This window comes from Clavelina lepadiformis, chromosome 7, assembly GCF_947623445.1.
Source record: "Clavelina lepadiformis chromosome 7, kaClaLepa1.1, whole genome shotgun sequence".
NCBI classification, from domain to species: domain Eukaryota; kingdom Metazoa; phylum Chordata; class Ascidiacea; order Aplousobranchia; family Clavelinidae; genus Clavelina; species Clavelina lepadiformis.
Window position 1 is genome coordinate 15,826,012 of NC_135246.1, and position 26,817 is coordinate 15,852,828.

Sequence of the window (26,817 nt, forward strand, 5' to 3'; positions counted from 1 at the left end):
AGTTGTTTCATATTTCAATTACCATTATTGCTTTGAAGAACGGTGAAGGATTGATATATGACAGATTGGATTTTCGGTAAAGTAAAAAGTAGATTGTTCCAAATATTAGCATATGAGCGCATGGTGTCAAATCGAGAACAGTATGTTCAAAGCACTTGCATAATTATGGGTCTGTGGTATTGAAGATCTTGTCTACATTCTGCAAATCAAATGGAAAAACGCTAATTTTGTGTCTGAAACAACATCAGAAATATTTATTATGTTTGTGCATTACATTAGGGCAACTACGTTTGTAAAAATGAACTTATCACGCTTAATATAAGGTATCCTAAAACCAAATATCTGTGAATCCTAATCTTATACAACTACCTAAGATAAAGTTATTAAAAATCATAAAATCAGTAGCGTTTATTGACTTACAAAGAAATCTTCATCGCCACAGAAATCTTTTAAATCCATTTAAATTCAATTCGCATTTCAGCAGAAACAAGTTCCACGCAAATGTTTAAATTAAAAAAAAACTGATCTTAAAGAAATTTGAATATTATCGAAGACCTGATTGCAATATGAAAGAAACAGTTTAAAATAATACAGATGCATTTTAGGTCTTGGTGTAATGACAGCTTTTACTGGATTTTATCACACATGCACAACAATAGTTCACAGCAAACAAGGCACATGGATGTAAGCAAAGTACAAGAACTGCATAACTTTTACAACACTTGTTTGATGTAGTTACAAGCAAGTCATTATATTAACAGATGCTTAAGCAAAACAAGCCAAAACAATTTAACAATCACATGACAACCTACTTTCAATTGGAATATATCACAAAACAAACGTTATAATGCAGGAGTAGCCCGACATGTTATAAACAAAACTAATTACACCACTTAAAACTTACAAGCAGAAACAAATTTTCCATATCTAGGTAGAATAGATTGTAACAACAAAACAAACTTTAGTGATATTTATAGTCAAAAGAACTGGTTAATAATTAAATACAACTGTATTAGCTTGAGTGGATTACATGTTATTTTTTATCTGTGCAAGAAAAACGTTTTCAGCATGAAAGGTAATTCAGATTTTAGTGATAAAAAACGGTGTGATACTTGGTGTTTAACTATACCAGAAAATCCGAAAACATTAAGAATTGCATTCAAAGGAAAATGTGCAACTGATTACATGGAAATATATACAAATAGCATATGTTTTCTATAATGTGTGTAGTACAGATATATATATATATATGTATATAGTTATATTAAAAATATAATTGACCTGTTTCTGCCCTGCATGGAATACAGACGATTACTCCATATAGGACGATTACTCCATATAACATTTTATAATTGAAAAAGGTAATATTTTAGTATATAATATTTTATTGTATAATATACATAATACTGGATGGAACCCTGGAGATTTTCATTCCACTAGGAGAAAGTTATATAGGTTAACTGAAACAGTGAAAAACTACTCTACTAATAATCTCGTGATCGTAAATAAAATTTACACTGATTTTAGCAAAAAAAGAAAACCCTGTGTAGTAGGGGGCAAAAACTATGTATCAGGTATTTGGTTGGCACAAACCTTAGAGACACTTAACAGCCAAGAATAATTGTTATTCATTATAACTTCAATGCTTTCAAAATGTTTGACACTGTGACAGAACAGTTATAATAATCAGGAATAAAGGCATAGGTATTAACAAAAAAGAAAGTGCAGAAACGAGATATGCAAACAGGATTTAACTCAGTAAATTAATGCGTGTGTTTAATAGAAGCAACATTATTATTTCAGTGTAATAGTAGATCTCAATGTCGGTGAATGGCTAATGCTAATGCAAACTTCATAGGGTACATCAAAAAGAATGGACAAATCTAAAACTACAACCATCCAATACAAGTTCTATCATCATACAGACGTTCAAAATCAGAAATAAAAGTTAACTGGCCAGACCAGCAGTTTTTGCCATGGAGTAGAATATGCCTTTAGATTTCAAAAGATTCTGAGGAGTATCATATTCTGCTACTTTTCCTGCATCCAGTACCAAGACCCTGATAATTAAATAAAAATAGGGGATGAGTCAAAATAGGTCAACGGATAACAATTAGCATTTGCAAGAAGAGTGGATCCACAAAGAGAATTCAAGCACAGATGAATGATATGTCGTTTAACTTTATTTGAGCAGTCGAGTATATGAAACCTGGCTAAGTTATAAAAATGTAAAATATGCTTGTGTGAAATCTCAATGTGAATTCCGCTTTTGGCCATCACAGTGGCCACTAAAGTTAACAATGGCGTTAGCTCATACTTATAACTTGTATAAGCACTTATGAGCCAGAGTAGAAAGCGTTGCAGATTATATGGTTTCACAATATTAATCACACCTTGTGCTATCCATAATAGTATTAAGACGATGAGCAATTGTAAATGTTGTGGAATCCGCAAATTCTGAACGAATGGTGGCCTGAAAATTTTAAAACAACATATTACTCAGTAATATCAGTTCTGTTACTTGTTTTGCTAAATATAATAATGAATACAGTTGGCAATTATTTCTGTGTGACCAAATACCTGAATAAGATCATCAGTCTCCAGATCAACTGCAGCTGTAGCTTCATCAAGAACTAATATCTTGGATTTTCGCAGAAGAGCCCTCGCTAAGCAGACCAGTTGTCGCTGTCCAACACTAAGAATATAACAAAAGTTGGTCTAAATAAAAGTAAAATAAGATACCATGACATGATTGTAATCTATTCAGATTCAAGATAAAAAGTTTTTGTTGACAAACGATCACAGACCTTAGATTTTCTCCGCCTTCAGCAATGTCATGTTCAAGTTTCTTTGGCAAAGTCAAAACAAAATTCTTCAGATGGGAATGTTCCAAAGCATCCCATAATTCTTCATCTGAATAACCATCAAAAGGGTCAAGATTCATCCTTAAGGTCCCACAAAACAAAACTGGATCCTGCAACAAAAAATATCAAATTTTACCTAAAATAAAACTAAGGCCATGTTTATTATTATTACTAAAATTACCTTTACAACCATTAAGACTAAAAAATCTCATTTTTCCCAGTTAAATGATTTAAAGTGCTTTTACCAAAAAATATAAGCATGGTACGAAAACAATCATTGGCCACAGCTGGTCAGCTAACTCGAATAAATGTAGCAAGTTTATCAAAGTAACCAAGCTTACCTGTGGAATAATGGAAATTTTGGATCTGAGTGAATGCAAACCCATCTTTCCTATGTCAAGTCCATCGATAGTGATCATGCCTTCTGCTGCCTCAATGATGCGGAACAAAGCCAATGTCAGGGAAGACTTGCCGGCTCCAGTTCGACCGACAATACCAATCTTGAAAAACCAATAAAACTCATGACACAATACAAAGAATAAATGCCCTTACTTAAAATTGCTTTAAAAGGAACTTCACCATATCTTTCAACTGCTAATGATTTGCATATAAATACGTATCACTTGAAATGAATTTATGTTACAAGATCACAAAGTATTTAAAATTACTCTATCAACTGCTCAATGACTTTCATGATGTCTTACTTTTTCACCGCCTTTGATGTCAACATTGATGCCTCGAACGACAAGATCCAGCTCATCACGATACCTTGTGCTATAGTTTACGAATTTGATTCCACCACGATCAGGCCAGCCGCTGTGTGGACGACTGTGTTCAATTTCAAGAGGGGCCTAAATAAATTTAAGGTTACATGTTCATCTGGATGTGAGTATTAAAATGCCACACATAGATTGCAAACATGACCATAATGTTTAGTGACGTATAAAGTGACTATGAGCCACACTCTCACCTCCTGTTGTACATTTGCATATTCTTCAACTCTTTCAACAGCGACAATGTTTGTTTCAACTTCACTGGCTGTTCTCACCATCCAATTTAATATGGAAGTAATCTTTAACAATAACATAAAAATAGCAATATGAAATTGTTCATAAAACACTTGTTTTGTAAATAGGTATTATTCATCTCCAGTTAACGAGCATTAAATTTACCTGCAATGAATAGGAGATGGAAAGACCAACGATACTAGGCTCGATATTGTTTCTTTCTACTACAGCAAATATAGCAGCAAAGAGTACAATAAGGTTTCCAACCACTTCAAGGCGCAGAGCAAGCCACCTGAGAGAGTCCAATTGATTACAAACAAGTTGTATAATATCAGCCTAAACTTTGTATTGATTGATTGGCCATATATCTAAAGGTAGTGCGTTAAATTAATGAAACAATTTAAAGAATAAACTATGATTTACCGGTTAGAAACAATGTTGGGGTAATATGCCATCTGATTTGTGTCCACTTTCGTTTCGTTTTGCTTTATGAAACTTTTCTGCAATCCATAAGCTCTGATGGTGCTAGACCCTGTTTTGCACAAAACACTATTTAAATCAGTCACAACGTCCAAATCTCTATAAATAGCTTACATCAATATGAATAGGTTCAAAAGCTATAATACACAGCTATGGTACTATAGTACGCTTTAATTAGAAAAACAATACGTATGTCAGAAGCAAGCACAAATCAGGGCACCTGCGAGGGTTTCACTGAAATGTGAGTAAATAGGAGATCTGCTGATTGATTCCAACCTTTTAAGCTGTCGAGATGATCGAACGTAGAAACGCTAAAGCAAAAAAACTTGGTCACTATTGTTAAAGTTACAATCAGTATACTTGTAGAAAGCAAATCAACAGTAAAATAACACAAACCTGCACAAACCAGTAGAGAATAAGAATAGGAAGCACAACGGTAGCAAAAATCGGTGTGCTGTAGATGATGACAACAAATGTGGACAAGGTCATGAAGAATGTTCTTAAGAAACTACTCAAACTCCGTGGTACAACTTCATCAATCAGATAAATGTCTTTGCTGTGAAAGAATTTTTTTAAATAACAACCAAAGTATTCTAAAATACAAAGTAAAACAAACCATGGCCATATAGAACTTTGAAACGGCTAACAGTCTCCAGCATTAACAAACTACAACATAATAACAGAAGAGCATCTGACAAACCAAATTCTTTCACCTGAAACGATTTACAATTCTACCAAGTGGAGTGGTGTCAAAAAATGACATGGGGGCTTTGAGCAAATTACTTAGCATTTTTGAATGAAGCAAGGTTGATGCAGCAACTGATCCGTAAGTAACAGCGAATGATGAGGACAAAACAAATATAGCTGACAAAATCAAAGTGGAATTGTCAAAACAAGAGCTAAAATATCAAACTACAGCAACTATAATGACAGCTTTTGTTATATTTATACTTTGGCGATAACACTAGGTGATTTATAGTCCTTTTTCTTTTGTTCTTATTATACTGTAAAATGATTTTAAAAAAGCGAAAGCTTATACACTTAACAAAAACTCAATACACTAGTTACCAATACTGGGAAAAACAACGTACTTTTTGATGCACCAATAACCCCATATATAGCAAGTCGGAATGAAGTTGAGTTTTGTGCTTTTGCAGGATCCTTGGCATCGTTTGTCCAGTCTAAGTTCAAAAAAATACATATTAATGAGTTGAAAAAACTAAACAAGTCAAAGAATTTTTTTGAATGTTTAAGTTTAGTAATGCAACATAATGGAAGACGAATAATAATTAATCACCTGCTAGCCATATACTAGAACCTATAGAGGCAGCATTGGATAGCATGTAGGAAGCGATGATGACAAAACTTGAAAAAAATCCAATCGAACGCATGTAAGACGTAAACACCGACGCTTTTATCTGGCAGAAATTAACTGAATTTTAAAAACTGGTTTTATTATACATCTATCAAATTTACAAAGCACAGGAAACAAAATAAGTTGGGAACATACATTTCCTGTTTCTGCTGTCTCTGTGGTGATTAATTTGTTCTCAGCTTGTTTCTTCTGATCTGGCATTTTGCAAACACGGTTTGGGTCATTCTTTTTAATTGGACGATATTTGCATGTGGGTCCATACACAACTTGTTCTGTTATCGACTTTCGGCTAAGCTGTCTGTAGAACGATTCAAAGCAATGTCAAAGAGATTAGGTTGATTGCAATAACGATGTTCAATTAAAATATCCACAAAACCACAATGTCAAAATTGTCACAAATATGTACCGCTGAAATTGTCTGCTAGCAATAACAACAGCTGATCCTTCTGACCCAACAATTGCTTCAGGATCTTCATCGTCAGGTACTGCGCTTGTTGGTGAACTGGGCACTAAGAAAATGAGTCATAAATATATAACCCTTATGAATTAGGCATATGGGAGAAAAATTAAGATTTTGCTGATGTTTTTAAACTCTCCCGCAAAACTTTGAAAAACCTGTTTGAAGCAATCAGAGGGAAGCATCGTTGGTGCTGTTTTTTAGCGTGGGAATTACCCTAGCAGTTCACGTGTTTCGCGTTATGGGCCAATTGCAGAACGTAGACAAAAATTAGCACAAAAATAAGTGAAATGTGTATTTGTAGTCCTAAAATTCTGTGCCTGACTCTGAGTCTATATAACGGGAGCTTCAGGTACATAATTACAGTGATATTCACTTTTCAGCATGAGTTAGTCTCAGGCATGCATAGTTTACATGCAAAAATTTAGCAAGACCTATGCAGCGGTTTTTGAGTAATTGGGTTAAACTGCTTTGAATTTTAAAAAACATATCTTAAGGAGAGTTGAAAAAGAGAGCTTTATTATATCAAACTGTTGCAATATTAACGAACATGTTAGTTTTCAATACAATGAAGATTTCTACACTTGTCATTATTGCAACAATTTGGTAAAATAAAACAATATCTGTGCAACTACTATGGCATATTCTACATAGTACACATATTTTCACATGTGCAAAACAGAGGAACTTACCATTTACAAAAAGACCAAAATTGGGCAGACCTACTGCAAAACAGTTTGAAAAGAAGTGAATGCCAACACCTACCTGACAATGCACCATCAATATCTTCCTCCACTTGTTCTTCTTCATTGTTTGCGTAGTTCCTCAAAAACTCAGCAAAATCACCATTTTTTTCTAACAACTCATCATAATGACCAATCTATATCCAGAATTACAAGATAGTAAATTTTGAAGTTGACTTTATGAGATTTATGTTAGGCAAAGCAAGCAATACAAGTATGATATGATACCTCTGATATTTTTCCACCTACAAGTACAACGATCATATCGACTTGTGGCAAGAACGAAACTCCATGTGTGACCAGAATACGAGTCTAAATAAACATATGATAAAAAGCAAATGAAATCAATGAAGGAAATGCTTATGTGGTCTGAAAAAACATATCTTTACTAATAAACATCGATACAATTATCTCACTTTTCTTCGGAGACATCCACCAGGTCCAAGGACATTGTCAAAGAGGTTCTTTCCAACATGAGCATCAACAGCACTGAGTGGATCATCGAACAAGTATACCTGAAATATTGAATCAACAATATTGGTTGCTGTTGCTGTTCAAGCAACTAAACTGTGTGGCAAATTATTGTAACTAATTACCAAACCACGTTTCAATATTAACTGTTTAAAAATCATACATCTGAATCTTGGTATACAGCTCTTGCAATGGACACTCTTTGCTTTTGACCTCCAGATAAATTGATGCCCTATCAAGAAACATAATTTACAAGCATTTGCAAGATTTCGACATGACATTTTCACAAGTTATGACTTGAACAAAAATTTTAGTAAAAAGTAGTTACCCTTTCTCCAATTTCAGTCTGGTCACTAGCTGGCAACATTTCAAAATCTTCTTTCAGTTCACAAGCTCCAACAGTATCTTGATAATTACAAACGTCAAGTGGTTTGCCAAAGAGAATGTTTTCACGCACAGTGAGATTTTGAATCCAAGCTTGTTGTGCTACATATGCTATAGAACCCTGTGGAGAAAGATCCCAAAAGTCGTGGGTAGTTGATCAATATATTTAAAATGAACAGCACAGAAAAAGTTAGTGATTTTATTTAGGAAAATTATGCTTAAATATTTGTATTCCAACCTTCACTGATACTTTTCCATTCAATTTCTCCATATCTCCGAGCAAACAGTTAACCAAAGATGACTTTCCACTTCCAACTTGTCCAACAACCGCAACCAGAGATCCTTTGGGCACAGACAGATTAATGCTGAAAATAAAGATTTTGAGTAAACTCATTATCTCGTTTCTAGTTACATACATTGATACATAGCATAATAAAGACTGTGAGCATAACATTTAGCCTCAAAACAGTAATCTCTGTTGTACTCTTTCAAAACAGGTTCGTCATCTTTATCCCAGGTGAAGGTGCCATTTTCAATGGAAATTACAGGACCGGAAGTTGGATTTCTATCCACATTATCCAGGTCTAACTCTTCGTTGCACAGAAAGCGCTGGAGACGTTTCAAGCTTACATTTGCCTGTGATGCAAAGTAATTTCAATAAATATTGCTTGTGTCATAACCATTTGCTTGTGTTTTTTCTGAAGAAAATTGTTGAACAGTTCTGGAAATTTACTTAACCATATCGCCTGGGCTTCACGTCAGGACTGGCCATACTTAATAAAAATTCACTGAATGAAATGAACCACTGCAAATGATTTTAACAACTAACCTGTACTAAAGATGAGATCATCATGGGAAGCATAATCAGAGGAAACTGAAGAATGTTGAAAAGGGAAATCGACACAAAAGCTTTCTGAGCATCCAGAACATGGCTAGGGTCAGACAGGGTGTACACAGCAAATGTTGTCAACGAAACCTAAACGAATAATAACAGAGTTATGGAAAGCACAAAAACTTCTGATGCACTTGGGTATGGATTCTTTATGCCATGTTGTATGCTGTTCTAAATCACGTAAAACCCACCAGTAATGGAGCACAAGTCCATGTGAACATGGCCGCTGCATTGAGATACGCAGCACGTTTCAAAACATTCATTTCGTTACCACGAACTGCATAAACTTTGTCCTGCAATTAAAATCGGATTACTGCTGTTCATAGCAACCTTCTCGATCAAACAGCAGCTGCTAAGTCGATTTTGAGATATGAGACTTAAATTAACTTAGGGAATAAATTTACAAATAAATCCATCCTAAGTATTCTAACAAGGAACATTGTAAAACAACATAAGCACAAAAATACAAGCAAAAAATTACCCTAAAAGAGAGCTCCCAAGCATACATTTTTAGCACTTTGATACCATTCAAGATTTCATTCATAACTTTGATTCGTTCGTCCTTGTGTTTCATTTGTTCAATCTATGAAACAAGCAGTTATATCAAGCAGTTATTCTTAAGCAAAAAAATTGTTAACTGAATGGGACTAATTTTGATTGCTGTGAAGACAGTTTTCATTTTATTGTTATTTTTCAGAGTCTGGATAACTTGATTAAAGAATTCTTATAATAGATACAACATATGTTGAACATTTAAAATTACCTGAAGTTTGTGAGCTCGGCTTGCAATGTAACCATTAATTGGGATAAGCAGTACCATAACACCAAGCCCAGCAAGTGTGGCGGGACCCATTGTTTGCCATAGGAAATACATTGCCAGAATAATTTGGAAGGGACCTGAGAAGAATGGAACATTGACATCTCAGTGATACTATTACAATTCCTACTAAAATGTGGAGTTGGAAATGCACTAAAACCCACCTGACCATAGGATGTTTACATACGACATCAAATCCATAAACCTCTGAGCATCAACAGACATCAAATTTACAACCTCGCCAACTGTGCTGTGTTTTCGAGCAGCACTGGAAAGTGTGAGAGCCTAAACATCGGTGTGAAATTAAATAGGATTGTTTAAAATTTAGGTATCAAAAGCTACTCAAAACACAAGAATGACAGAGTTTGAAGAAACAGTATTGACGCAATCATGGAGAACCAGGAAAATAAGCTCTGCTGCTACTATACTTAAGCTCTTTGAGGTTTCTGCTTTGCTTAGTAGGGCTGTGCGGCAATTACTTGAACAATTTGCAGAAAAAAATTAGTCATTCAAAGACTCTTTCAGTGGTAGCCAAAATTTTGCTTTTAGCTGAGCTCCAACATTTCTTAAACCATAACCATAATGCTTTACCAATAGCAGTTTGCATCTTAAATTAAAATTTTATTTTTTTTGTAGTACACAAAAGCACTGATAAGTATTTTAGTATTCTGTATGAGAGAGATTAAAAGGTTTTAGGTCTGGCTCCAACCAGCTTGGGAATCTGGTGATGGCAATGGAATATGTAGTTACTGTGCAAATACATGACGTTTGTTGCAAGTGCTCCAATAAACCTTTAAGATGTTAACAAACTAATTATTTAACAAAAAACAAAATCATAGAACATGATATACCTTTCTGTACACTGCTGCAATAACTCCAGAGCGTAACCTCATACCGACAGTAAAACAGACATGGAAGTACTGCTGAAGAATGATGCTTTGAACAATCGCAGACACAAAGAGCAAGACGGCCAGAACATATCCTTGCCACACCGGATTGTCGGATTTTGTGAAAGTAATCATGCCACTATTAATAAGTATACTGCAGATTACATGCAGATATATACGGGGGTTAGAGGGAGCTTGTTAAATAATATTGAAGGGGAAAGCAAGTTGCTCAAAAAGCAAACGTCAATATCCAACCAACAGCTTATTGCAACTGACCTGAGAAGTTGTGGGCTGACAAAGGTCAAGACATCATTCAGGATTTTGAGGAAAGTACTGACCAAAAAGAAAGGACCATAACTTTTCAGCAAAGCTTTAAATAGAGATGGCATTTTCTTCTTTTCTAAAATAATTAACAAATATAAAGAATGATTTAACATGCAGATGCAAAGAAAACCTTTTATTGCCTAATTGGAGGATGCTTAACCTAGTAATCACAAAAATACTTTTTCTTTTCAAAATTTAATTGCAAATATACAAAATTATGACGTAATATGAGTGACATGAAAGTATCTTTTCTATAGGAACACTATGACATCTCAGTTTTTCAAAGAGTTTAGCATTGTATTGACAGTCTGAACAGAGATACGACAATAGCTTTGCTACACTTTGCTTATTATGATGGTTATTTTATTACCATAGTGATGTCCTTTATTTGTGTTAAAACTTGCAATGGCTGAAATCAAAATGTGTATTAACATAATATTGTCTACAAGTACTGTATTATGATGCAGTTATTCTTACCATCAGGTTGCTCAATAAGAACTTCTTCATCTGTGTTTTCAAAATGTGTGTTGTTGGGAACATTTCCTGCTTCTTGCTGCTGTTTCCTGCATATTTCAAGCAGACAAAACATAAGTCTTCAAGGCAAAAAAATTTGAATTTAGTATAATTTTTGTTTCATTGTTTTAAAAGAATTGGTTTCCATTTCTAAAGGAACTTAGTTCCACAATTATAAAATGTGGAATGGAGTAACTTGGAACTATGATAACTTTTTTGGTACTAGATTTGTTGCTAAATGGAAATGGACAATCGAATGCAGAAATTGAAATCAAAGTTTAACAACATAAAGAGGTTAAGCAAAGAAACACAAGACGGTAGTAAATACATACATACGGGCTTGCAACAATGAGTAACTCTTAGCACATGAAGCTTTTCCTCTGTTCCACTAAATCAGTAAGCAAATAACTGATAAGCATAGCTTGATTCAACAGGTGTCGACAGGAAATATTTGAAAGACCAATTTTATTTAGAGTGGATAAACAAATAAGCCATCATTCACCCATTCATTGTAAAATAGTAAGCCATGCAAACATTTTCTATTTACCACATGTGCTTACTTTGGGTTTGGTCGGCGCCGCATTAAAACACCTCGTGGGATGCTAAATAATCAGAATGAGAAAACAAAGATCGCAAGAAAATTTAAATCTTTTTGAAGGTTCAATGTATGTTATGAACTCAAACTTAAGTATGGCCATAATAAGATTTATCACACAAATTCGTGAACAGGAGTAAAAAGTCATGATATGAACTAAAAACAGTTTACAACCTAAACACTAAATAGGTATCAAATATAACATCATATTACAACGAAAAGGGACAAAACATCAATGAGTTAATAGTTATATTCACTGATTGCGTAACAATGTAATGGTAATCATGTACAGTGACAGTGATAACTCAAAACTTGAATGCTCTAACTCGAATATCACAACAAAAATTTTTCCAGAAACTTTGCACCAGAAAACAAGTTTTTCTTGGAACTTAAAACTAAATCAATCAGCACACTTGCATATGCCATGGGTCCGCAAATAGTATGTCGCAACCCAAATTTGGGTCGCGAGACCTTCCAGTCTGGGTCGTGAAAGATTTTAAACTTACCATAAATATAAGCATCGCATCTGTGTAACAATGAACTTCAGCTTTTTTAAAGCTCTAATTATTATTGCATTTTTGAGTAATTCCTACGTAACAATGCAATATGCTTTTTATTACTAGTTATGCTTTTTTTGTTACAATTATATGCTCACAAAATGCTTGGGTCGGGGGAATTTAGAACAATTTTTAAGGGTCGCGCCAAAAGGTATTTGCGGACCCCTGGCACATGCAACATTTATAACGATTATAAATATATATGTTTTCCGTGGAAAAGTTAGAAGCATTTTGCTAGTACAAGTTACTTTACACATCAGTCCATTCCCTTGCATTTTCTACGTTATGCTAAAGCTACTTGTGTTGTATTGCCAAGCTATCATTTATGCTGAGCATAAATGAGGGAATTCATCCTGGGATGTTTTTTATCTCAAAAAAAATAAGTTTTTGGAATTGACATAATGAGTTTTGATGGTCTGCTGACAAATTGCTTACACTTATTAGAAAGCGACATCCAGGTATAAAATTACCAAAAAGCTTGAACTTTTTAATAATAGTTTACGTTACGCTAAAAATTTTACAGCAATAAAAATGTGATTGCTGCCACAGTAGGTTGTATAACACATACTTGAATTTGGCCTTTTCTGCATTCCATATCTTAAGAAATCGTCTGGAGACCCTTCCAGCTTTATCAACACGATTCAGATCCCAGAGATCACTATCCACAAGAGGGCGCTTGTAACCTTTCATAATCATTCTGATGAAAAAAGAAACAGATTCATTGCTAAATATGAGAAAAACAATGTTTAAAAGAATTTGCCCATTGTAACAAAACAAAACTTGAGCCATGTATATACTTGGAAAACCATTCAAATGTTAGTCTGGAAAGGAAAGCAGACGATGATTCAGGGCATGGCTTTAACTTGTCTTTAGCTTCATTTTCAGCATCTTGACCAGGTTGTAATGCCACTGCCTCCTCACAATAAGGATCCTATAACAGGAAGGCATCCTTTTAAACATATCAATTTGATTGCTTCACAATCCACATTTGATCAAAGAAATATGATTTAATTACTTGTGATTCTTATTTCAGCAAATGAAGTTACTTTACTGAAATTTGTCGTGAAATGACTTTTTATAAACAGGAAGTTGTATGGCTGAGCATTTTGTTACATCACATGCACACACACAAATGTATAAAGCAGCCAAAGTTTACATGTAAATTTTAGTGCTAGAGTCCTACTTATAATTATTGTTAGAAATTCCTTAAATTTTTTTCATCGTGTTAATAAAACAACTCAACTGTAATTTAATATAAGGAGAAAATTTTCACTAATCATAAGACAAAACAGATAATTGCGAATTAACATGACCAGAACACACAAGTATACCTCAGAAAAAGAAAAAGCATCTTCATCCTAAAAAGAGCACATTGACTATAACATTTATTTCATTCAACTTGATAAAATGTGTAGTGATTGACAATAAAACTATAAATAGAAATCTGAACTATATACAGTTGCAACATTAAAGAAGTTACATATTTATGGAACATGTTTCTCATAAATACTTTGTCCGCACAAAACAATACTAATTAGTTTTTAACTCACACATCCACACAAACATATTTTTAAAATGTTCTCTATTTAAGCTCAACTTTGACCGACATTGCTACTTCAAACAAATTATGCAAAGTAGAAAATGAAGTCCATGCTGTGTGATATATAAAAACCATTCTTTGATATTACCAATTGACATTCACTAAATTGGAGACACGTCAGCTAACCAATCTAGCATGAATTAACTTAAATATTATAAATAAAAGTTTACAATGTTAGACAGGTTGTCACAGTGAAGTTGTCTCATTATAGATCAAATCTAGGTTAAGGACATTATCGTGGCATTATTTCTTATTGCATGAAGAACAACAATGCGAAAGTAGGTCAAATATGAAATAAAAAAAAATTATTGGCAAACTATGAATTGAATTTGTAATGGTAAGAATAGTAAGTAACCATTGAACAAAGCTTTCTTGGAATCAATTATATTAGTCAATTGCTTTGAACAGATACTTTTTTGGTCAAAGTTTGTTTTCTATTGCAGTAAAGTGATAACCAAGTTACAACACAAATAGGCTATCATGTAAATTAAACAAACACATTTATATACTTGCATAATGTAAATACTAAAATATATTAAAGTTATTAATCATTTTACTTTAGGTGGGAGAGCTGGTAGGTCGTCAACAAAGAAGCACATCACAAAAAGTGAGAGTACACAGGCATAAGATATAAAGAAAGTGATTGCTCTGAACAATTCTCCGTCATCTAGAGGCTGCAAAATGTTGATCATTGTATTGTTATAGGCAAAGCAATACTGCATGATACACTACACATACCCTAGTAATCGTAACGTTACACCAAGATTTCAATATTCTATCATTAGAAAATGAATTGCAAAATGTTAATTACGATAACTATTTGCTTAATACCTTGCTATCCAGCAATCTTTCAACTTGGCTTTTAAAAATAAGAGCCCAGAAGACAAGATACAAGAGCCAAAAACATGTGAGAAGACTGGAAGATTGAATTCCTTTCCTTCGATCAAAGTTCACAAAAAATGCTGCTTTGGCCTAAAAGGAGTTGTTCATAAAACAAAAGTTGATCATGTCTATATTTCATTTAAATGAATAGTATGCACAACTAAATTAAAGTGCAGATTTTGTAAAACAATTTATGTTAACGCTTTTGATGCAGCAAGTATATACAAGCCAAAATAATGCTAAGAAAGAAAATCACGTCAAAATTATATATGTAAGTAATACCATTCCTAAGGCTAGCACAGCTGGAGAAATCAGATATACATAACCAAGACGAATGCCATGAGTGTATTCCCAAATTCCACGTCCTAAATTGGCCAGTGCGAGCAAGCACAGTGTAATGGTAAATACCTATGATATTAAAAATAAAATATTTGCTATAAATTTAAACTGTTGACATCCATAGGTTAAGAAACAATTTATAGAGTTCAAGAAATATATCATATAGACTATACTGATTACTCATTCATCAGACTATATAATTATAAACAGTAAAATAATGAATTTAGTTACCATTCTTGCTTTGAAAAGTGGTGAAGGAACAATATATGATTGGAATGACTTCCGATAAATGAAAAAATATGCAGTCCCAAATATCAACATATAAGCACATGGTGTCAAATCAAGAACCGTATGTTCAAAACATTTGCTCAGTTGTGGATTTGTGGTATTTAAAATTGTTTTTATGTCCTGCAAGTCAAAAAAGATGCTTTATTTCTGAAATATCTGATAGGTTATGAAGTTATGTTTGCCAACACCTTAACAAGTCTTAATTTAAAGTGCTCTATAATAGGCTATATAAACTATCAATTTTAAAAATTTTCTTGAGTCTGTAGTGTTCACAAGTAACCATAAAACCTACAGCATGTGTGCCTACAACAATCAGTATAATTTTACACATAAATGCAAACGCTATTAATTTTTAAAAACTTACAAAAAAGTCTTCTCCGCCACAGAAATCTTTGAAATCCATTTTGGAAGAATAGATATTGACCTTCTTACAGTTTAAAAGTCAGTGTTAATGTTCACTTCATTAAAGTTACAGTAAACATTTACACAAATAAAAACTGTTGATATGCTCTAACCACAGGACTTGAATACTATACAAGATTGAAAAAGTTGGTAATTTAACCTTTAAATTTTGCCTAGCTAATTCATAAACATTAACGGTACCATAGTAAATTATTCATTCCCAGACTGAATGAATTTCAGGGCCTAGTATACAAGTGTACAACCACATGAAAAATGCCTTTGTATTCTAGATCGCAGCTACTCAAATTGTGACATCATCTGGTTGTGCACTTGTATACTAAACACGAATTTCACGTTTCATCTGCACTATAGACAGCAAATGTCTAGTGTACAGTTAATTTACTTAAAATTTATCTCGGGTGTGCAGCTGCCACGAACTAAGCCAATACAGACCGGCTGCAACCGACACTACCATCTTTCTTAATGGTCAACTAACTGTTACACATGCAACATACCTCAGCGGACATACCACGTGTAAGCTACGAGCAATATTGCACAACTACCTGAAATATTCACTTACTCCAGCAAGCATATTCTCATACTGGGTTCGCTAATACCGGAAGCTGATTTGTTTACACATGTCCTAGGAATAGCCTTCCAGTATAGTTATAAAAAGCGTCAAGCAAACATAAATTCTCGTTTCCTAACATCGTTTCAAGAGCATTGCTTGCTTACGTCACAGCTAATAACGATTGCACAACATATTGAAAACGACTACGCTAATGCCCATGTTGCCTGTCCGCCGTTAATCGTGAGATAGATAGGAGAAAATGCAGCAAGCTTGCCGACTTGTTTTGCTGTAGGTCAAAACATGACTCAGCAAACTCAACCGGTATGACCCTGTGGCGTAACCTTTGTAATGGATGATTGATTTCCACTGTCACCTAGGTTATCTTCCAGTGATTTCCATGTAAAGTTGAATGCGTTTTTTTATGAGTTTCAAAATGTTTACGAAAACCATATGAAAGAAAACTATTACAGCAAAAAAAACAATTTTCGAGAAATTGTGTTTTAAAATATATCTGGCTGAGGGTTTTTAAGTCACTGTACAATTGTCTCTAAATATAGAATGCATTATTATTATGACGTGAAATAATTGTGGAAAATTTGTCAACAAAACCTAGCAACTTGTTCACATTACTTCACTGAACATTTACAATTTTAAAGAGAAAATGTGCAGCGCACTAAGCAAATTGCTGAGACGGGGAATTACTGCCATACGCAATCACAATGATATTCTTGCAGTATAGTAAAAAATAATATAATAAAAATTAACTTAAGCTAAAAAAAATGAGTAAGATGAATTCGTTGTGTGTTATCTTGTGCTTTTATAGAAACGCGTAGTACTAAAGCATTTTACAGTAAAATTGAAAACACTGCAAAGGAAGATTTTCAAAATAATTAAGACTTATAAATTTCGCTTGTGTCGCTATTGGGTTCTTTATATCCATGTTTATCGTTATAGGTCTAGCCTTCATGCAAGGTTACACGCACAGCTTATCTTTGGTTATATATTGGCTCTATTACAGTGCTAAATATTGCCGGTTAGGCCAATGTCATGCGCCAGAAAATGCTGAAATTACTTAATTGTAGTCACTGTTATTTTTGGTACAGCAAGATCCCGGTTAAGTTTGGGACTTGAATCTGAGCAGTTTGTGCACTGTGCGGATTTAGCAAATATGGTGTTGTGAATACAGTGGCTATACAACAGACGTATTACTATGTAATGTATATATCAGCAAAACTGAAAACGCTAATCAATAACCATTCAAGACTGATGGATGCCTCAATTCAATTGAATTGAATTGATTTTTTTGCATGTATACAACAAACGCAGCTTGTAAATATTATGCGCAAATATGCATCAACTATAGGCCTAACAATTTATGACATGTTTAATAAATTGTGAACTTCAGTAAAGCCAATTTTTAACTTTTTTTTATAACAAATTAACATGTTTTTGATGACATGATAAACTGCTGAAAAAGTTGAATCTAGATTTTGGAATAAATTTAAGTGAATTTAAGCGGGATATTACTTTATTATTATCTTTCTTCTATTATTATGAAAAAAAACATTAAGTTAGCTTTCCTATCTTGTGGTTAATTGTGGTCTTGTAGAAGACGACAGAGTAGCAGACGTTGTTCTTTTTTCAGTTGTTTGCAACAGTATTTTCCTGTCAATACGCTTGATGTTTATCTCCTGTACATTTGCACCCACTTACCAGGACAGAGTTTTAAGGAACTATTACGTCACAATTTCTTTTTTATTACCACATATAGGCCAATTCTGCCCGTTCAGCCTTTGATGTGGCCGCTGTGAGACTAGTGGACTATGGGCTTGCAAAATGGCTGAATGTTGGGTAGAATAGGCAATAATATACCTCTTGATACCCTAGAGAGCTTTCGGACTTGTTTTGAAGATGCTGTGTTTGTACAGAAACTGCAATTATTTTTTCTCTATTTAATCTAATAGCCTATAAATTCTCCACGGTCCCATCTGCATTCCGTGGCAACTGCACACCTAAGCCAAGTAAATCAATGCTGAATAGTTTAAACTCACCCTCTCATTGGAGCCTTATATACTTCTAAGCTGCGACTTAGTGTTTTTGGTACCTGTTCAAGTGGTAGCGGCAATGGAGTCGCTACGCTATTTCCCTCGACTGAAAGATACGGCAATTTTCGACGAGAAATCGTGCGTACAAAGACACATTTTTTGCGTGATGGCATGCACTGCAGTCTCAATTCTTTCTTTATTAACTATACAATGGTGTAAAGATAAAAAGGTTGGCGTAAATGTTGATAAATCTCCTGCGTGCATGTGCCACAGTTTTCACTATGTCTACTTTGCCCCTGCCCCCCCTTTTCAAGAGCATGGTCACCGATGTTTGACTGTACTAAGGATTCCTGGCTGGTTGCGTTGCATCGATGGTATTGAGAGATGAATGCTTTTGATTAGCGCCAGGAGAGAGTGGGAGAAGTTGTAAGTTTAGTTCATTTAAGGTCTCCATCTGCATAGTGGACAAGGAATTAAGGTCATGCTATTGAGCTCACCTGCCACTTGATAATAACTCACACTTTGATAGACACTGTACTAACGACGTTTGCGTGTTATATACTTTAAGCAGCATAGACTTAGCGTTTGTGGTAATACCTTTTAAAGTGGTGGCGGCAAACGAGACGCTACAAGGTTTTGCACAAAACACAAAATAAGGATATATTCATAGTGGCGAAAACGTTAAAAGAAAAACTTTGAAGAATGTTTATAGAATCATTGAAGTGTGACGAATAAGCAATGCTGGCTACATCCATTTAGCCATATTGATCAGCCAAGCACCCAAATTTCAAGAAGAATTGATAAAAACTCATCTGACCCAAAAGATTTTCTGATAGGTTGTTCGATAAATCTATAGTTACGGGTGTTAGCCCAGATATTCGCTGGAGAAAGATTGAGTTGGTGCATACTTGGCTAGCCGTTGCACACCAGCACACTTGAGTTAGTCGGTCTGCACACCTGAGATATCGCCGAATCCTGTCATGTAATACGAACCGGTTATCAATTAATCGAATTTACCTCAATTTTTTGCACTACATTAAAAATTTACAAGTAAAACCGCTCGACATGACATAATTTATGGATCGTTTATGTCAACCTTAAAACTATTTGTTGTACCCTAGACCCCAGCCTTCATACTTTATCTCACTGAAGTCGTCAATTGACGTTTTACTTATTTGCATTCATGTTAAGGCTTTCTTTGAAAAACAATCCATAAATCATAAGGCTCTATCCATTTAAATTTAGATTACTACAAAACCTTCCCTTTTTTTCGTCAAGCTGGATCAAAAACCTTTTCGCGACTTAAAACTTGGCAATAACCCACGGCTTAAGCGCCAGTTATTGAGTTTGTGTGTTTTATCAGATGGATAGATATTTTGTATTTTTGCAGTCGTATTTGCTTTTTCACTCAAAGTTATTCGTAAATGCTTAGGCGTACATAAACAGATCGCCTGGATTGTAGCTCTTACTAAACTGTGCACATGTGCAATTGTGTATGCATCCGATTGCTGTTTACCTCATATGAATGATTTTTGATTTGTGTTCTTGCGATTCACTACTGAAGCGTGTTGGCAGCGCTATTCTATCATTGTAATGTGCACCCAGTAGTGGAATGGTTAGATCACCAAGCTTTGCAAGCAATGTTCGTTACTCAGCTTTGTTACTGTTGGGCAAGGCATTAACAACTTCGTTTCTTTTCAGTGGTCCTGTTGAACAGTTATAAATTCCCATAAATATAAATGCACAAAGATGAAATAAGGGCTCTAATTGTGAAAATTTATCACTAATTTTAAGCTGCAGAAAGTCCTTCCGCAGATTGAAAACAAATATTTCGATACTGTGCCTTCCAGCAAAGTACCCACAATCTTTGTTCCTGTTCAAGTGAGCAGTAACAGAATTGAGCTAAACCAAATTTTTAAACCTAACCAAAGAGTTCCGAGTTTGTAGTTTTAGTATTTAAAAACTGTTGCATGTTTATTACATGACCAAAGAAATATACATTTCAGGATCGTTTTAAGTGGCTTAAGTTATTGTACAACGAAAGTATGCCCGCCGAGGACAGCACAGCTGGACTTAAAAACATACCTGGTGTTCTTGGTCCAATTGAAAATCCGTTTGAACGTGAAAGAAGAAGGTTATATGCTGACCCAGTTATTGATGTTCCATTAATACAGTACAAAAGCAAGTACAATCCGATTCCCTATTTGTCTTCTGTTTTTTACTACTCATTTGATTATCCACTCCAGGTGGCTCGCAGATTTTTTGACTCCATTAGAGTCGTCAAGCCTTCCCGCTACTACCATCAAAAATTTAGGCGAGTGCCAAATATTTGGGAGTGCAGCACTGATGATGTTATCTGCATATATGAGGCTGAATGTCAATTTCGAAGAGATATGAAAATTGATCAAGAAATCCTGGAAATTGTTGATCGTCGTGTGCATGTTTGCCGAACCAGAGAAGGAGAAAATGCCGCCTTCAGATGTAAAGAGCTTTTGGAGCTACAGGAACAAGTTCAAGCAGCTTGGAAAGTCAAGTATGGTGATATTGGTACCACCATCGATGCACAGAAAGTTTTGCAGAAACAGAAAAATAGGTTTATTGAGGATCGGTATTTGGCTCGTACTAATCAAAAAGTGGCTGTACAATAGTTCTGTTCATAGATTCTCATGATGTTTAGAATGTTTTATTTTCAAGCGTGAATAAAAATTATCTCCATCCTACTGTTGTTGTGTTTAATGTCTGTCTCTGATGTTACAGATGTTGTCTAAAGGATTTGTTAATCCGAAATTCTGAGTTAATTATGCCAAAAACATATCTGACAGCACTGTTCTTTGGCACGAATTTTATGCATATAAATTAGTTTTGTTGTCCAGTTTTATTAAACTTGGATAAAATACAAGAACATACAGTCTGGCTAAATTGTAGATGTGGAACATACCAAGACTAAATTCAGTGTCTATTTGAAAATTGTACTGATGATGCCATTTAGACGAAATAGATATATGTCTAGATCTAAAATAAATGAGCTGACAGATCTGTGAACTACTCCAGCTGTTATTTTTTATGTGATACTAGAATCATAATAATAAATATTACAAATACCACACATACTGTAATTGCACACAATGACATCATTATTACTAAACATGTACTTTGTACAAAATATTGCCACATATCACCTCAAACACTAAACAAAATTCTAAATAGCATATTTAATGATTGATTTAAGTAGTTAAGTGCTAAAGTATATATATACTGTACGTAAGTATCATGTACTCATAGATAGGCATAAAACTGAAGGGATCTTATAAGACAATGTAAATGTGTTCCTCTCATTGCCAGTAAACTCAATGAGGGGACAGGACCAGTTTATAACTTTGTGGGGCACAAAGGACAGAATTAACTCCTGGCTGCAAAGACGGTAACTCTGCATCTGCTTCCACTTTAAAGTGTTGTAATACCTTGACCATTATTATGAAAATTTCCATTCTAGCAAGTTGCTCTCCTAGACACACTCTGGGTCCCATAGAAAAAGGAATAATTTTTGAGGAATGCACAAACTGTTTATTGTCATTTATGTGCCGATATGGGTCAAACACCTCAGGATTTGGCCATTCTGAAGGATCATTGTTCACTCCCCATATGTTTGCCATGACCTAACAAATCAAAGAAACAGTTACAGCTCTGTTCATTAGCTGATGGCATTTGATAATGACCTGTTATTGACAGAAAGGTAAATGTAGATAAGCCAATATGTAGCACACACCATTGTTCCTTTGGGAATGTGATAACCAAACAATTCAGCAGGCTCGGTCGTACAATGTGGGGAACCTCCAGGTGTTAGAGTTCGAAATCTTACAAGTTCTTGCAAAAAAGCACATGTGAATGGCATGTTTTCACGATGAGATACACTTGGTGTGTTTGTCCATCCTAAAATATGAAATGCAGTACTATTACCAAAATGGAAAGACTTGTGTCTCGTTCTTTAAAACACTTGTTTTGTGTTAACAAGGAAGTTTTAATTGATTTTACTCAAGTCACCATCCAAAATAGCCATAAAATGAGTATCTTGCTTATGAAAAGATATCTTGCAAAAAATTCTTTTGAATGCACAAAATATTTACATTTGTTATACAGTACATATTACATTTATGTCAAGAATATTTCATTATCACTGAGTTCTAAAAAATGCATAACAAAAAGTGGTATCTTAAATAGTGAATTTGCTCTAGATTGACTTGAGAAAAATATATACACAAACAAAACGACTCACAAAAAATGCTATGAATAAGTGAAAACTCGCAAAATTACAGGAGGTTGGAAAGACTAAACAGTAATTAATTAGCAGTCATTAATCCTAGATTCAAGAAAGAAGGCAGAGTTGAGATGAAATGCACAAACAAAAAATCGGCTAAGGTAGATTTTTAATCGATTAAACATGCTTAAAGAAAAAGACAAATAAGCCAGAAAGGATAGTGTATATTGCAATATAAACGCTACAACTGTAAAAATTAATGAAAAAAGCAATAAACACAAAAACAAAATTCTATCCCAGATATTGAAATCCCATTCTGTTTCTGAAGAGAGAGGACATTTTGGTGCACCAAAGCAATCAATTTACAAGCAGAAAATATTAAATCAATATTCAATTTAAATTTCAATCTGTAAAAAAATTTGTTAACCTTTTATTTTACTAACCAATTGCTTCTGCTATCTCCTCTTCAATTTTACTCTTGAATTCAGGATAATGAAGCAAAATCAGTAAACCCCAACAAATGGTGTTACTTGATGTTTCAGTGCCAGCAAAAAATAAATCTCTTACGTAAACTTCCAGTTGTCTATCCTATATTAATGTTACAGTTACATTTCAACTGCTTATGCTGATGAATCATTATCCAGCACATTATCAATTTTAATAAGCAATATTTCCAGGTAGGGAAAGTCACAGGTCTATAAACTGTTTTCAGAAATATACTTTTCCAACCTCAAATTGGTTGTTGCCCTTTCCAAGTCCGTGTTGTTGCTCATACAAGTAAGCATCAATAAAATCACTCAGACAGTTAGGATTGAAAGTTTCTTTGTGTTCTTTGACAATGTTTTTCATCAGTCCTGGACAAAACATTCAGTTAGCTAACGTTGCACAAAGAACTAATGGTACCTTGATTGATCAGCAATTTCTAACTTATATGTGCATAACATCTTGTTGGGTATGGTATGATAACATGTTGCCTCAGATTGAGGAAAGTTTTTGCATGGCTAAAACCCAACAGTGGTTTCTCATCACTTGAGCCGCAGTTGCTGAGTTAGCCTTTGTGCAAGGTCTGATTGTTGCACATTTTTTTTTGATTTTTTATCATATTGCCCGAATTTAGAAGTGTTCACCAGGACTACTGAACAGAAGCAAGCATCATTAATGCCTTACCCAAGAGCATTACAACGATAGCGCCACTGGGTATCGAACACGAAGCACGTCAAAAGATATTGCTTTGCAATATCCTTTTACATGTAAACAATGCCACAGTTTAAGACAATTCACTAAAAAACTAATAGTAATAGTCAACATTTATAGACGTTATTTGTTACTAAGTAATTATAATACGAGTTACAACACCAATATTCATTTATTAAACGAACCTAATATTTTTAATTGGTTTTGTTTATATCTTTCGTTAGCTCCTCTTATGAAAGGAAGAAACCTAGCCTTTGGACATATCACCAGCATTAATATCTTCCATGCATCATGTGGATCACCCATCCTAAATGTTTGTACGGTATAATTGTCATCTTGTGCTATGCAACATGCAAAAAATCATATAAATATATTGTTATTATGACATAATCCAACAGTGGGCAAACTGTGGCTGGCGAACTGCATGCAGTTCGTCAATCTTTTGTTTGTCGCTCTTCAACATTCCAATTTAATAGTGAACATTTGTTACCTCAGAATTAAACTTTGTTTTAGTTTTACTGTCCAGGTTTTCAGAGAGTAGCAAATCAAACAAAAACAGGATCTTGAGTGTTTGTAAATAATTTGTGTTATTATGTTTCTTTCAACTAAAGTCTTTTGTGGAAAACTTACTGTGTTTGTAATATTTGTATTGACACCACAAGCAGATTTAAATGCTCTCCGCTACCTGTGGTTGTCCGAATCTGGGTGTTGCATTGCACAAGTTTGCCGACCCCTGGCATAAGTAACATTAGATTGCAGCAAATACAATTTCAACTCACGATTTTTCAGTGCACAACAAGATTTCTCTGAACATAGGATCATCATATTCAAATCTACGTCCAAGTGCAACTCCACATATTATGTTTGAAGTGAGATTATAGATGTCAGCCTGTTGATAAAACACAACGACAATTTTTTTACCGTTTTGAAATTGAACGCAATAAAACTAAATCAAAAATCATTTTCCAGTTTAATATAAGATATATTTCATGTAGTTATGGTGAAAGTATCTTACCTTTATATTAACTGGTCTTCCAGAATATTTTTCCAAATGCTTTATAAAATGATCGCCTTCCCTGTTTATAATGTCTTCCATTTTTTTCTGGCCAAATCCCAGGCTAAATGTGATAAAAAGTAACAGTGTGAAACAGTGATAAAAGAAAGTGATTCAAAATAATCCAAAACTAATGATAATATTATCTTCAAAATTTCATTCGTCAAAATATATCTAATTTTTTTTTGCTCACCCACGTAAAATTTTATTGCCGAATTTCCTTTGAACTTTAAAGTCCTCTCCATAAGTTTTCAATGCTAGACCATAGTTTTGAGAAACTTGATGAAACAAAAACATATTTGGCCTTCCAGAAAACTTAGAACCTTGCTTTAAGAATGCCTAATAAATATATACCAGGCCTTTTGGTAAAATATTTTCAACTCAGTCTTGTATCTATTACCAGTAAGTATTGTATAAAGTATAGTTGTTACATAATTTCTAGAAAATGTTTTATTTAAAAATATTTTAAACATTTTTACTTACAGCTTGCACGGCTTCATAGGTGTTTAAATATATGTAATGTTGGTTTGCCAGCGGTACAGACATAACAGGGCCATAGTGATTCAAACTCCATTTTTTCACAACCTTTTCAGGATCTTTGCGAAGTTGAAACATGGAACCAAAAAATGGAATTCCAATTGGACCTGGAGGAAATCTCGAATGCGGACGCTTCAGATTCCACAAGCCATAAGTCAGGAGAAAGATCAATACAACATAAATGTCAACACTGACATAGAAGTACATGCAAATGTTTTGCATCATTTGTAAAATCATCTTTTATGTCATTCACTATTTATTGCTAATAATTAATCAATACAAAATATGCAGCCGGTGTAAGTTTAACATATCTAAACATTATTATGTGGCCCAATGCTATGCTACGTTTACGTTAGATCAAAAAACTTCTTTGCTTGCTTGTCCAGAATTTCCTTTACACTTTGGGCCCAATTCTTACTGATTTGTTCAATGGAATTAATGTGTTAAAGTAATGGGACCATGGCTGCTATGAGACCATGGGCATTTAAACTACATTTCTAAACCATATGAGTCAAGTTAAAGTTTGGCACACAAGGTTAGCTTATAGAGTACTAGACCATTTAAAAAACCAATGCTAAGCTAAAATCCGATTAAAAGCAAGAAGGATTCATAAAAAATATCTTTCCAAATAAAATAAATAAATTGTTGGATACATATTAAGTAACAGTGAGTTTTAATGCAGCCACTATCATATAAACAATGACAGACAACTGAAATTGATACCCTGCAAAATAGTGATAGGCTTTGCTATTCGGAAGCACGTTAATTTGTTTGCAGCGCTCTACGGCCAGAGTGCAGAGCATGGCCATTTTCAGCAAGATAGTGCTTGCACCAAACAACCAAAACTGGCATGTGCAGGTGCACAAAAATGTTTGGATATACTTGAAATGTGCTCTTAAGTACGCAATAGATCCTTTCTGAGTTACGGCCGCCATCTTCTATGGGTGGCAAGATTTTTTACAATCGCCTATGATACTTAACAATAGAAATTGTCGACCCACTTCGATTCTTTTTTCTATTGCAAACGTTCTGGGCAGCGGTTTGCAAAAGTTTCACTCTGGTGGGAAGCAGATGAATTTCTTTACATATTAAGAAAAAAAATATAGAAACAAGGTTGTCTTGTATTTATTTTACAGTACTTTCGATCCTCTATACTCCCTTACTGTTTGTGCTTTGAATTAGCTACTACTGTTTTTAGTTTGAAATCGTGACATAACATGACGCCCCAACAGCCTAACAGGAAGAGGCTAATGAAATCTTCGCCGTAGCCTATGTTACTTTATG

At 34.2% G+C, this 26,817-nt stretch overlaps 4 protein-coding genes and 1 long non-coding RNA gene across 7 annotated transcripts in view; 1 reads left to right on the top strand and 4 right to left on the bottom strand.

The window, feature by feature from the left end:
* The window catches only part of LOC143465375 (multidrug resistance-associated protein 1-like), a 19,795-nt gene extending 19,235 nt beyond the window's left edge, over positions 1-560 (bottom strand). For all 3 annotated transcript variants that reach the window (XM_076963613.1, XM_076963612.1, XM_076963611.1), the window contains exons 1-2: positions 421-560; positions 23-199 (exon numbers count right to left, since the gene is read on the bottom strand). The gene's annotated coding sequence lies outside the window, so the exon portion shown is untranslated. The remainder of the gene's footprint in view (positions 1-22; positions 200-420) is intronic.
* Positions 556-16,024, bottom strand: LOC143465379 (multidrug resistance-associated protein 1-like). Its single transcript, XM_076963619.1, has 38 exons — positions 15,840-16,024; positions 15,419-15,595; positions 15,131-15,256; positions 14,798-14,938; positions 14,524-14,640; positions 13,164-13,297; positions 12,935-13,063; positions 11,179-11,264; positions 10,654-10,777; positions 10,342-10,516; positions 9,655-9,775; positions 9,437-9,570; positions 9,155-9,256; positions 8,865-8,966; positions 8,611-8,757; positions 8,266-8,417; positions 8,020-8,146; positions 7,726-7,902; positions 7,561-7,629; positions 7,343-7,441; positions 7,155-7,238; positions 6,949-7,063; positions 6,133-6,235; positions 5,862-6,024; positions 5,649-5,769; positions 5,443-5,532; positions 5,065-5,215; positions 4,748-4,907; positions 4,572-4,662; positions 4,295-4,403; positions 4,037-4,163; positions 3,835-3,936; positions 3,569-3,715; positions 3,206-3,364; positions 2,808-2,974; positions 2,581-2,695; positions 2,394-2,473; positions 556-2,060 (listed from the first exon to the last, which is right to left on the bottom strand). Exons 1-38 carry the CDS (start codon positions 15,876-15,878, stop codon positions 1,949-1,951), a joined length of 4,674 nt encoding a protein of 1,557 aa, XP_076819734.1. The 5' UTR covers positions 15,879-16,024; the 3' UTR covers positions 556-1,948.
* A 2,861-nt stretch (positions 16,025-18,885) lies between these two features.
* LOC143464968 (uncharacterized) lies at positions 18,886-20,154 on the bottom strand. Its single transcript, XR_013118562.1, has 2 exons — positions 20,010-20,154; positions 18,886-19,468 (listed from the first exon to the last, which is right to left on the bottom strand). It is a non-coding gene; the product is annotated as an uncharacterized LOC143464968 (long non-coding RNA).
* Positions 20,136-21,213, top strand: LOC143464967 (NADH dehydrogenase [ubiquinone] 1 beta subcomplex subunit 10-like). Its single transcript, XM_076963055.1, has 2 exons — positions 20,136-20,374; positions 20,500-21,213. The coding sequence occupies exon 2, from the start codon at positions 20,539-20,541 to the stop codon at positions 21,139-21,141; it is 603 nt and encodes a 200-aa protein (XP_076819170.1). The 5' UTR covers positions 20,136-20,374; positions 20,500-20,538; the 3' UTR covers positions 21,142-21,213.
* Positions 21,161-26,817, bottom strand: LOC143464966 (cytochrome P450 2C28-like). The gene is made up of 9 exons (XM_076963054.1): positions 25,480-26,817; positions 25,190-25,335; positions 24,958-25,060; positions 24,722-24,831; positions 24,128-24,249; positions 23,478-23,602; positions 23,192-23,336; positions 22,260-22,423; positions 21,161-22,149 (listed from the first exon to the last, which is right to left on the bottom strand). The coding sequence occupies exons 1-9, from the start codon at positions 25,768-25,770 to the stop codon at positions 21,841-21,843; spliced, it is 1,515 nt and encodes a 504-aa protein (XP_076819169.1). The 5' UTR covers positions 25,771-26,817; the 3' UTR covers positions 21,161-21,840.